General features: G+C 48.8%; 1 protein-coding gene across 1 annotated transcript in view; it reads left to right on the top strand.

The window, feature by feature from the left end:
* Positions 1–12,488, top strand: part of ABTB3 (ankyrin repeat and BTB domain containing 3) — a 270,479-nt gene that overhangs the window by 236,306 nt on the left and 21,685 nt on the right. Inside the window, exons 7-11 of the mRNA XM_090272559.1 lie at positions 99–200; positions 2,108–2,201; positions 2,320–2,455; positions 3,136–3,356; positions 4,857–5,035. Of these exons, the coding sequence (XP_090128685.1) occupies positions 99–200; positions 2,108–2,201; positions 2,320–2,455; positions 3,136–3,356; positions 4,857–5,035 (732 nt within the window). The remainder of the gene's footprint in view (positions 1–98; positions 201–2,107; positions 2,202–2,319; positions 2,456–3,135; positions 3,357–4,856; positions 5,036–12,488) is intronic.

Here is a 12,488-nt window from a genome sequence, read left to right as displayed (position 1 = left end):
ACATCTTTAGACAACGTGCTCAGCCACAGATAGGTCAGCTTTGCTAGTCTAAGTATTGTGAAGGTCACACTTTGAAAATAACTTCAATTTGTTTATAGGTTGTCAGTACTCCTCATAAATATCCATCCGTCCACCCCGAGACCCGCCATTGGACGGCTCTGACTTTTGCTGTGTTGCATGGACATATTCCTGTAGTTCAGGTATTAATGTATTTCCCTATCCACATCTGACCTTTAAGTTTGCCTCTTCCATTATGCAAATCTGTACCTCTCCCAGCATGCATATCTGCTAAGACATTCATATTGGTTAATTACAATTAAATATAGCACATTCATATCAGATGAATGGAACTATTGTATGTAATGATCTATATGGCCTGGCTTTAACCAATATGAAATTATCACATATCCTCCTGCAGCCTCACACACAGAGTGGCCAGCCTACGAAGTTGTTCCCAATTGCTCGGGGGTGGGGCCTGAGCTGTGGTGTCGTGGATTGGTCCATTTTACATGTCGTAACATGAACATAAAACTTGGCTGTGTGAGACCTTAGAGCTTCCACTTAGGTGTGACCCCAGTGTTTGTGTAGAGTCTGGTGGCTTCCAACCAGTGGAACGAAGCATCCAAGTCACCAAGTCAACAATTCCAAAGACACTTGTTTGGATCCCACTTCTTGAGAATCAGATCCAGGAGCTCTAGAACAGGGCCTTCACACGTGTCTTCCAAAACAGCTCCCCAAGTGTGGAGCGGTGTCCTCATCCGAGGTCCTTGGGCATATAAATGTGTATTGCTTGCACCTTTTCTGCCTGTTATAGAGCTGGTGTTTGGTGACTAGCCATCCAGTACATTCTAGATCTTGAACATGGTCTTTCTTTCATCATAAAAGAGAGCTCAGCATCCAGGTCTGTGACCACACTTGACCGCATAGTAAGTGCTGAACTTTGGGAACGTCAGGGAGTCGCCTCCTTTTATGTGGTCCAAACCTCAGAGGATTAGCGCAGAGCAGTGAATAGTGTAAAGAGGGACCACTAGGCAAGGCTGAAATTCCACAGGAATCCTTTGTTGTTTCCTAGGTCATGGGAATCCTGAAGACAGAGCCAGAGTCATGTTTCAGGAGGTTGAGTGTGATGTGCCACACTGAGACCTGGCTTCTGCTTGTACAACATCATTAATAAAGGAATCTAAGAAAGAAGGGGTCAGAGGGTGGCCTGGCAGACACAGATGCCATACTTTAACATGCAGTGGCATCCCCAGCCTTTGAATCAGTAATAGAAGCAGTGGGCGGCCAAGCAAAGCCAAGCAGAAGTCAGGGCTCTCTCCACTGCAGGTGTGCACGTCATGGACTGCCAAGTTGGCAGCCCCTCCTGGCTGTGCTCTCAGGGAGACCCCTGGGTAACAAAGAAAGCAGATTCCCGACCCACCCCATTTCACATCAACAACAGCACATTCACTGTGAGTGAGATCTGGCATGGACAGGATCTCAATTTTTAAGAAGCCCAGATATCTTAAGACAATGCGCAGAATTGAGTCCTATGAAGCAAAATTCGTAGCAGCTCATTCTGCCACTTATTCATTGACCCGCTGGCCAGGAACTTAGCATTTGCTGGCCTGTCCTCAGAGCGATCCAGGGCATTCTAGATAGGGCTCGTGCCCTGCTTGACCTAGGTGGTCTCCAAAGTCCTTCAGAACTGTTGATTCTGTGGTTAAGAGACCATTTGAATGCTCTCCGACCCAAAAAGAGAGTCTGGTTCTATTTCAGTGCTTCCAGAAATGTTAATGTACCTGTAAATCACCTGGAGATCTTGTTAAAATACAGCCTCTGTTCAGGGGGTCTGGGGTGAGCCTCAGAGCCAGTGTGTTCGACAAGCTCCCAGGTGACACTGCTGCTGGTCCGTCGGCCACACTTTGAGTAGTCAGTCTCGGGTTCTAGAAGATACGAGAAGCTCCTAGTTCCTCCTGGAGGGACAGTTGCCCTCCCCCTGTGCACGTGGTCACTGGCCCAGAGGCAGAGCAGGAACGCTGGCATTACATTGATTTCCACCAGTTTTTCTGACGCCTCCTCACCAAGCATGCCCTTCAAACATGTCCATGGCCATCTTCCTCCACAGCTCCTCCTGGACGCGGGGGCCAAGGTGGAGGGCTCTGTGGAGCATGGCGAGGAGAACTACTCAGAAACACCCCTGCAGCTCGCAGCCGCCGTAGGTAAGTAAGGTAGCCGATTCCTGCCCTGGCCGAGGGTTTCCACCGCCCTGGCCTTGGATGTGTCTGTGACTATGCCTTTGCTTTATTCCCTTATCAACCCCCTTCTCTGGGCTTGCAGGCAATTTTGAGCTGGTTAGTTTGCTGTTGGAGCGTGGTGCGGACCCCCTGATAGGAACCATGTACAGGAATGGAATTTCCACCACCCCCCAGGGTGATATGAACTCTTTCAGCCAGGCCGCAGCCCACGGACACAGGTAGGCTAGGATGGGCCGGAGCTACGAGGTCCCAAGCAGTGCTTGTTAAAAATGCAGATTCCCAGGCCTACCCCAGACCCGCTGCCTCTCTGGGTGTGGGGCTAGAGGCAGTGCAGGCCCCAGCCCAGCCAGAGCGGCCCTCCCTCCCTGCCAGCTCTCTGCTGAGCGCCAGCTTCATGCCACACACATCTCCTTGGACTGGCTGATTCTCTTCTTTCCTAGCTGGCTTTCCCCACACACAGAGACTTCACTCTTGGCCTGTGTGGGTCAGACTGCGTTCCCTCTCTGATGTGAAGTGAGAAGAATCCACTTTAAAAATAATAAATCGCCTTGTATTTACTTCCCATCTACCGTTCCTTCAGGATTTACCCTGTCAGGTTTTATTACACATCACCCCCAGGGAAGCGATTCACTGTGGGGGAGTGCAGCTTTCTAGAGCATTCGAGATGTTTGAGGAACACATTAGTCCCAGTTGTCCTTGCAGAAACCTGGCCAGTTCTGCCTCACTAACTCCTCTATCCCCATAACGCAGCGCCTGTGATCAGGACTCAGAAACCACCAACCCAGAGTTGGTCCCTTCACATGCCCTCGTCCCAAGTGAGTGGTCCCCCACCCTGTCCCCGCCCTGGAAAAGCCCTTCCATCTCTGAGTGTCTTCCTATCTGGGTTTATGATTGACAGGAATGTGTTCCGCAAACTGCTCGCTCAGCCAGAGAAGGAGAAGAGTGATATCCTGTCCCTGGAGGAGATTCTGGCCGAGGGGACTGACCTGGCGGAGACAGCCCCGCCCCCCCTGTGCGCCAGCCGCAACAGCAAAGCCAAACTGAGAGCCCTGAGAGAGGCCATGTATCACAGCGCTGAGCATGGCTACGTGGATGTCACAATTGACATCAGGAGCATAGGTCAGTCGGACACCCTCTGCCACCGGGCACAGCACCACTGCCCAGCTCTAGATCACACGATCACACACATACACACACACGCACACCCTTTGTGGGCCCAGGGAACCTCTCATCTGCTGGTTAGAGCACTCCCTTGCTGAGACACCCACCCCATCTCCATTGACAGCAGCACCCTGCCAGCCCCAAAGCCCCACCCCCAGGACATCTTTCCATGATTCCCAAACTCTCTACCCTGGGAAGTGAGGGATTTGAATCACCTGGGAGCTTGTCTTAACACACATTGCCAGGCCCTACACCCAGAAGCTCTGCTGTCGAGGGTCTGGATGGATAAAGGCTGGAAATCTTTATATTTAACAATCATCCCAGGTGGTTCCCAGCGGTTGGGGAATCACAGCTTAGAGCACCCAGATCCATGAAGCTGTGGCCGGGCAGCGACCAGGGTGAGGACTGGCCTTCCTTACCAGGGCTCCACCCACCGAGCTTCAGGAGACACAGCCACTGTCAGGCAAAGTTTGGGGTGGCTCTTCCTTGAGTGAGCGAGCGAGCCCACGGCCATCTCCTCCGTGCATCTGAGGAACAGGCTAGCCGGGCCCTCCCCAATGTCATGGCATTAGCCCTGGCATGGGAACACAGGAGCTAGCATGGGCTCTAAACACACGGTGTGGCAGGTCAAGGTCGATGGAAGGCCTGCGGCAGGGCCGCCTGACACTGTTCTGGGAACAGGACGTAGATGCCGTGGCCCTGAAACCCTATTTAGCATGGTGACGCAGCCCGAGACTCTGAAAGGTCAGCCTGTGATACACAGGAGTGAGGCACGTGTGTGTGCATTTCCCTGTCTGCCTTGCCATGAGAGGGGAGCACAGCTCAGCCATCAGCTGCTGGAGAGCTTGCTGCTATCGGAGGAAGACCTGATGAAGTGCCTGCAGATGGAAATGTTTGGCACGGGGGAACAGCAGCAATATCATCCATGTCTTCTTAGGCAGATGTCAATATCCATCTTAGCCAGAGTGGTAGGTGGCGAAGCTCCCCGGTGAGTTTCACCAGCTCTCAGCTCTTGTCCGGGCACAGATGTGGTGCCCAATCCTGGGCAAAACTCTGCCCCTCCCTGAGCTTCTCCCGCCCCAGAAAATAGAGGGAATGGAGACAAATGAAGTCAGCACTGAGGAGTATGTCATAGGCCTAAGTCATGTGCATAATAATTCCAATATTCTACACCATGATTATAGGTTGTAAAATACAGCCCCTAATAATATGAGTAGTGTGAAGAAATGGACACCCGTACTTAAGGGACTTGAATTATGACCTTTAATTTCAACTTCTGCAAGTCTCCGGGGAAAGAAAACCAACACTGGCTCTATTCATTGCAAGTCTGTCTCTTGGTCTCATAATGTAGTAATGTCCTGGGAAAAGGCCAAGTTCGAGATAAAAACATGCCTTTCTTTTGGTTGTTCTCTGCCTTGCCCTTCCCACTCCCCCACCCCGCCCACCTCCCACTCCCAGGTGTCCCGTGGACCCTGCACACGTGGCTGGAGTCTTTGCGGATCGCCTTCCAGCAGCACCGCAGGCCCCTCATCCAGTGCCTGTTAAAGGAGTTCAAGACCATTCAGGAGGAAGAGTACACGGAGGAGCTCATTACCCAAGGCCTGCCCCTGATGTTTGAGATCTTGAAAGCGAGCAAGGTACGAGGGGGTTGCGGCCATTGGGTCGTCGGCAGAGAGTTAGGCTGGAGTTTTCAGGTCCCTTAGCCTGATCCTGCCCTTCGGGTGGATCCCTGTGGTCGCGGTCACTGCTGGCTTGTGTACCCCAACTGGCTAAAACCACTTGTGCTGTCATTTGTGGGGCAGCTGTTCTGCTGAGCACCTGTTATGTTCCGAGGCACTTGGGCACATGGACACCCCGGGGACTTGCAGAAACGCTGGTGCGGTAACACGTGTGCCCCCAGGGCGTTGGAGGTGGTTTATGAAACAATGCTAAATTTGGTGGCACAGGCTCTTGAGAGGTGCGAGAAGGTCAGGGAAGGCGTCACAGAGGTGCTGAGACAAGAGCAGGCCTGACGGATAGAGGGTGGGACTCGGGCGCAGCACCCTAGATGAATGGGGCCCAGGGTCCTGGAAACCGGGCCCCGGGGAAGGCTTGTCAGGTACGGAGGATCTGGTGAGCCGAGAGCTGACCCGTTGAGACTCACCCCTTCCCCGCGGGCCTCCCAATTCCTGCTGACACCTGCATTCACAGCAACAGGGAAATGGTGCAACCCCTCCGAAAACCAGCCCAGCCCTTGGGCGACTGTGTGATCAGTTCTTAAAAATCTCTTTGGGGCCACTTGTTTAGTGATGCCACAAAGACACCCAGTACCTGCCAGTGGGTCATGGCGCCTTGTGTGTGTGTGGAACTTTGAGAATGGACAGCTGTGGTGTGCTCATCCCCCAGCCAGCCCAGGTCAGGGGGCGGGGTGACAAGTGCCCCACTGCTGTGGCTATGGAAGCACCAGAGGGAACCAGTCTGCCTGAGAGGCTTTGAGGAGTCTGGGCACCAACCATCAATCACATACCCCAAGGCTTCTCAGCAGCCCGCAGGGGACTGGGTAGCACAGTGGTGGAGAGCATGCGCTCTGGATCCGAGCTGCAGGGGTTCAGGCCTGGCTCTGCCACTTACTTGCCTTACGACCTGGTCAAGGTACATAACTTCTCTCTGCCTCAGCTTCCACAGCTGAAAATGGGAACAATAATTGTATTAACCTCTTAGGCTGGTTGTGAAGATAAAATGAGTCAATGCGCTTCAAACTGTCCCTGCCACTGTGTGAGTGCTTTATAATCCCTATCATAACGATGGCCTCACCAGGGGATGTGGCAACTCGTTATTTCTCAAGGGGTGAGCATCCCCTCAGCCCAGGTACCAAGGAGCCTGTGAATACCAAGTGTAACTGGCTGAATGTCAGCTCCTCTCTGCAGGATCACATTGGATTATCCCAATTTCTCTACTGCAGAACCTTGAATAGTCTAATTCACGACGGCAATCAAGTGTTTCCCAAACTCACTTGACCCCAGAACCCTTTTTATAATGAACTGTCTTGAGACAAAAAAGAGGATTTTTTTTTTTTTTTTTGAGGTAAAATATGTAGTTTCTCTTTAGCAAATGCTTGGCACTATTCTAAGAACATTATAGGGATTAACTCATTTAATCCTCACCAGCAACCTTTGAGGCAGATACTGTTCTTATCCCCACTTAACAAATGGGGAAACCAAAGCACAGAGAGGGTGACCAACTTACCCAAGATCACACAGCTGGCGAGTAGCATTCTGGCCTCGGCACCAGCCTCTTACTCCTTTGTCCCTGAACAGGCTTTGTGGGACTCTGGGGTCCCTCTAAGACAATGGAGCCTGTGAACTCGCAGGGGAACTAGGCCTCGGAACCAAGAAGGCAACATGGGTTCCCCTGCCGGGCTGGGCTGAAGGGCTTGCGAGAGAGAAGAGGGGAGCGTGGAGCTGCCTTCGCCCCGCAGGAGGTGGCCCCAGAGGGAAGCAGCAGCAATGGGCCTGTCTGCATTCTGAGCCTGGAGCACCGGCACATGGTCTTCTCATTAGCGCCCCTTCTTTAGCCCAGCGTCTCCCGGGGCCCCCTGCGGCCTGGATCTGTGCTTGATGGCAAGCCCCACTGAGGGTCCAAAGGGGAGCAGGTGTGCAGGCCTCCGGTAAAGGGCCTCAGCAATTCTATTTCAAGTGAAACCCGCTGGAAGCTTTTCAAAATCAAATGCTCCCTGCCTCTCACCCCCCAACTTGAAAATAAATAAAAAGGCTTTCACTTGAAATAAGCTAAGAAACCACCTTGGTGAAAAACATTCCTAGTTCTGTTCCCAGGGTCTGCCGTTCTAATTAGTTTTGGGGTCGGGTTTTTTTGTTTGTTTGTTTTTTGTTTTTCCCTTCTTCAGGCTGTAGTGGGAATTCCAGAGATTACTGAAGCATCCTGTGTTTTCAGTAAACCTAAGCTATGGGTTTTTTAAGTAAACTTTATTTTGAAGGTTGACATGTATACAGCAAAGTGCCCAGATCATAACTATAGAGTTCAATGAATTTTCACAAGGTCAACCTACCGGTGTGAGGAGCCCCCAGACCAAGAAACAGAGCATTGCTTGCACCCCAGCAGGCCCTTCCTGCCCAGCCCAGCCTCTACCCTCCCACAGCAGCCAGCAGCTCAGAGCACAGCAGCTGGGGTCGGGGACGAAGGCAGGGGCCCCTGTCAGGATGTGCAATCCAGGGCCTGCTCCCTGGCAAGGAGCTGCGGGCCCTGGGAGATCCAGGGGTGAGGCCAAGGCAGCTTCTTGCAGGAAGGGGCAGTCTGTAAGGATCGCACATTCGAGTCCCCTTTGTTCTTGCGTGGGGTTGGCGGGGTGGGGACGGAGTTCAATGGCAACCCCTACTGGCGAAATGTGGTATAACACATCACGTATTCCCCGCACGGGGAGTGTGAAGTCAGGCATTCCCCAAGCATGGGTGATAGTCCTGTAGTCAGATCTTGTGGGTTTATTTTGCTTTCTTTCTTTCAGGTTCTTGAGGTAGAAGCCTAGACTATTGATTTGAAACGTTTCCTTTTTTTTTTCCTTATAGATGCATTTGATACATTTTCTTCTCAGCACTACTCAAGCTGTGTCCCACAATTTCTGATATGTTTTAGTTCCCTTGAAACTTGCTTTTTGGCTTATGGGTTACTTAAAAGTGTGTTATTTTCGAAGTGTTTGGGGATTTTTCTGGTATCTTTCTGTTACTGATTTCTAGTTTGACTCCATTGTATTTGAGAGTTGTTCTGTGGCCAGTCTCGGTCTAGAGTCTATGCACTTGAAAAGATGTGCTTTCTGCTGTTGCTGAGTGGAGTGTTCTGGAATTCTTGACAACATCCTGTTGGCTGGTGATTACGCTGCATTCTTCTCTAGGCTATAGATGTTCCATCCAGTTATTCTATCAGTGGAGAGAGGGGTGTTCAAGTCTCCAACTGTAATTGTTGGGTTGGTCTATTTCCCCTTTTAGTTCCATCAGGTTTTGACTCATATACTTCACCGCTCTGATGTCTGGTGCATGAACACTGAGGACTGCGGTGTCCTCCCGGTGGGTTAACCCTTTTGTCATGTAACGCCCCGCTCTGCTTCCGCTAATTTTCTTTGCTCTGATATCCCCTTAATCTAATATTAACATAACCTCTCCTGCTTTCCTTGGATTCATGTTTGTATATTTTCCCATCCTTTTATTTTCAGCTTGCCTACATCACTATATTTGAAGTTTCCTGTAAATAGCATGTAGTCGGGCTTTTTATCCACTCTGCCAAACTCTGTCTTTTAATTGGAATTTATAGACCATTTTAATTTAATGTAATTATTGATACTTTAGGGTTTGTCTGCCATCTTAGTTTTTGTTTTCTACGTGGTCTCTCTGTCTTTTATTTCCCTCTTTTCTTTTTCCTGCCTTCCTGTGGACTAGTTGAATTTTTTTTTTCATTTTTGTCTCTAAAGTTTTGCAGTATACCTCATTGTGTAACTTTTTTAGTGGTTGCTTGATGTATCACATTATATATACATAATACTGAAATATATATATATATATATATATACACATAATACCAAATGAAGCATAGAAACCTTACTGCTCTTTGTGTTCCTTTACCCTCCCCCATTTATGACATAACCATCTTTAAATATGTCATCTATATACATTTAGAACCACATCTCTGTTATAATTTTTGCATGAACCACCAAACATAATGAGGAAAATCAAGGAGGGGGAAAAGCCTATTATATTTGTCCATATTTTTGCTTACCATGTTCCTCCTTCCTGATCTTCCACAGTTCCCTCTTCCATCCTTCCCTTTCTATTTAGAGAACATCCTTCTGCCATTCTTCTAGGGTAGTTCTGGTGACAAATTCCCTTAGTTTTCCTTCCTCTGACGATGTCTGATTTTCCTTTCGTTCCTAAAGGATATTTTCACTGGTTATTATTTACTTAATATTTTTATTTAAGTCTACTTACCTTCCCCTAAATGTATTTAGGAAGGAAACATTATATGACTACCATAAACAGAAAGCCCTCATCAATTGCCATAAATAAAAGTACGTTTCAAAATAAATGGGCGTTGATTTAAAAGCACTTTAAGTTCATTGTGTGTTCAGTTTCATCTCATACACAAGTCCAACGGTGCTGACAGCCTTGGAGCAAAGCACTGACCTCATGGGAATCCTCTAGAGCAGTGGTTCTCAACCTGTGGGTCGCGACCCCTTTGGGGGTGGAATGACCCTTTCACAGGGGTCACCTAAGACCATTGGAAAACACATATATAATTACATATTGTTTTCGTGATTAATCACTATGCTTTAATTATGTTCAATTTGTAACAATGAAAATACATCCTGCATATCAGGTATTTACATTACGATTCATAACAGTAGCAAAATTACAATTACGAAGTAGCAACGAAAATAATTTTATGGTTGAGGGTCACCACAACATGAGTAACTGTTTTAAAGGGTCGCGGCATTAGGAAGGTTGAGAACCACTGCTCTAGAGTCATACAACCTTCCCACCTTTACCTTTTCCAGGTGTGCTCAGCAGAGAGGGCTCACTGCTGACTGGTCATCCCAGCATGCCCACAAGTGGGGGGAGGGGCAGCGTCGTACGTCAGGAGGAATTGATTAAGACAGAGAACTCACTGCCAGGGACCCTGGAGAGGAACAGTAATTCCACATCCTCTTGATTTTGAGATCCGGCTCATTTCATCTTTCTGAATTTCTCAATTTGAAATGGATCTTCAAAATGTTTATCACAGTGTTTTTTTCTTTCTCTCTTCCTAAAAGCTGTCATTAATTCTATGATATTTTAGAATATAGAGATTAGTTTGAGTTATGGGAAATGGCTATTTTGGGACTGTTCAAAAATGGTCAAATAATGGCACTTTCCTTTGGTTCAACCCAATAACATATTGTGATGCATTATCTTTTTAATCCTCAGAGCAACGTCACCAAGCAGGTAGTTTTAATCCATTTTGGAAGAGACCCCTGAGGCCCAGAGAAGCTGAGAAACTTTCCTAAGGTTACAGAGCTAGTGGGTCAGGGATTGGGCCCGGGACCCAGCTCCGTCCGGTCCCGTTGCCCGTGTTGTCACCTCTGCGTAGAACCCCCGCCTGAGCCACCTGTAAAGGGCCTTTTGGACACTCTAGCACTCCTTTCCCTAGACAAAATGTTTCTGGTATTTTTTTAGGAGAGCAGTGAGGGGTCAGAGGAAGAGAGGAAAGATATCAGCCCCCAAATCCACAGACTCCGTCTTAGGAGAGTCTCCTGGTAACTGTGGCATTAAGAATTTTGCTTCGTTCCCCTTTAGTTCCGTGCAGCTGCACAGTTCCGAGTCCTGAGAACTCCAGTTCACCCTGTTGTGTACACCCAAGAGGGACCTGAATGGCAGGTACCCAGCGGCATCTCTAATTTAAGGGTCTATGTTATGACACTGGGCCCACCCAGGTAACCCAGGATGATCTCCCTCCTTAAGGTCAACGAGTCAGTAACTTGACTCCTGCAGAGTCCCCTTTGCCTTATAAGGTAACATTCACAGATGGGGTTTCTCCTCATACAGCCCCAGGCGTTAGGGCATGCAATCTTCAAAGGGCCATAATTCCGCTTCTCGAACATTCGTGTGCACGGGAGTCACATGCAGAGCGTGTGACTGTGGATCCCGAGTCACTGGCCTCAGGTGAGAGTCTTCATTTCTGCAATCTCCCTGGCAATTCTGCTGCTGCTGCCGGTCCGCAGAGCACATCTGAGTAGCAAAGCTTTAGACCAGATGAAACAGATTTGCAGCCCCCAGCCCAGCTCAAACCCAAAAAAGAATTTCAGTCCATGAAACCCATGGTTTTCAAACCTAAGGGAGCATCGGAATCACCAGAAAACGTGTGAAAATGCAGATTGCTGGGCCCCACCCCCAGCGTTTCTAGGGTCAGAAGGTCTGGGATGGAACTGGCAGATGGACATCTGCACCAGGCTCCCAGGTGGCGTGGGTGGCTGGTTTGGGGACCACACTTTGAGAACTGCTGCATGAAACTAGGCGAGGGGCCATCACTTTGTGAGTGTTACATGAAGGAGCATTTAGCATCCTTGTTTGTGAAGGCATCATCTTTAAAAGTCACGTCCCTTTTGTTGTTCAATGTGATTGCGTCCCCTTAGGCACCTCTGTGGATCCGTCAGAAGTGACAAGGTGCCTTTTGGGATCTCATCTGCTTTAATCAAAGGGCTGAATTTTCTTCTCATGTGCCAAGCTGTGTCCTTCTGCTTCGGCAGCACAAAGAAATAGATTCACGAATAGCTTGAACCACTGACATCATGAGTTGTCCCCAAAATAATATTTGTTGTTTTTATTAAAAAAGCAACAGTTGTTTGTGGCAGAAAATATAGCTAAAAAGAAAACATCATAATCCCACGCAGAGGTAGCTGTTCTATTCTCCCTGACCTTTTTTCTGTCCATACCTGTCAATCTAAATATGCCTATTATGTAGGGGTTTATTTCCAAAAAAGCATGCTGCAAACTGTATTGTAATGTACTTTTAAAATATTGTAAATGTCTTTCTATCTCACTCCCCCTTTAAGCCCCAAGTTTCAACCCCTTCACTCAATAAAAAGCATCCAGATGCTGTGATTCGTGGCTTCCCTCCGGCCCACCTGCAGCTGGAGGGAGACCCGTGAACAGCAGCGGGCCCCACGGGGGAAAAAAATAAATCACGGAGGATGGGACTCAATCAGAAGTGGGCTCCTTCATCCCTGAGCAAGCAGGGGCAACTGCCATTCTTCACCACAGAACTGTTCCCCACCTCCACCTCCGAGTCCTCTTTTTTTTTTTTCCCCAGAAATGATTCAGCTGAGCGCTCCGAATCTGGAAATGCCTCAGCACCAGAATCCAACTCATAAGAAAGCTGAATCAGGACCATTTGTGTCTCTGCAAAGGGACACAGTCACGGGATCACGGGGTCACGGGATCAAAAGGGCTTTCTGCTGGTAGTTTCAGGGCAATTAGCAGGTTCCAGAGTCTTAGAGTATTGATAAAAGTATGTTTGGGAGTAGAAACTTATTTTTCAGTCTGTGAGTTATAAAACCTGCTTTCTGATGGCTAG

The sequence above is a fragment of the Furipterus horrens genome, unplaced genomic scaffold, assembly GCF_987537825.1.
Source record: "Furipterus horrens unplaced genomic scaffold, mFurHor1.1.pri manual_scaffold_4, whole genome shotgun sequence".
Classification (NCBI taxonomy): domain Eukaryota; kingdom Metazoa; phylum Chordata; class Mammalia; order Chiroptera; family Furipteridae; genus Furipterus; species Furipterus horrens.
Note: the sequence above shows the minus strand (reverse complement) of the source record. Positions and strands in the feature narration are given on the sequence as shown.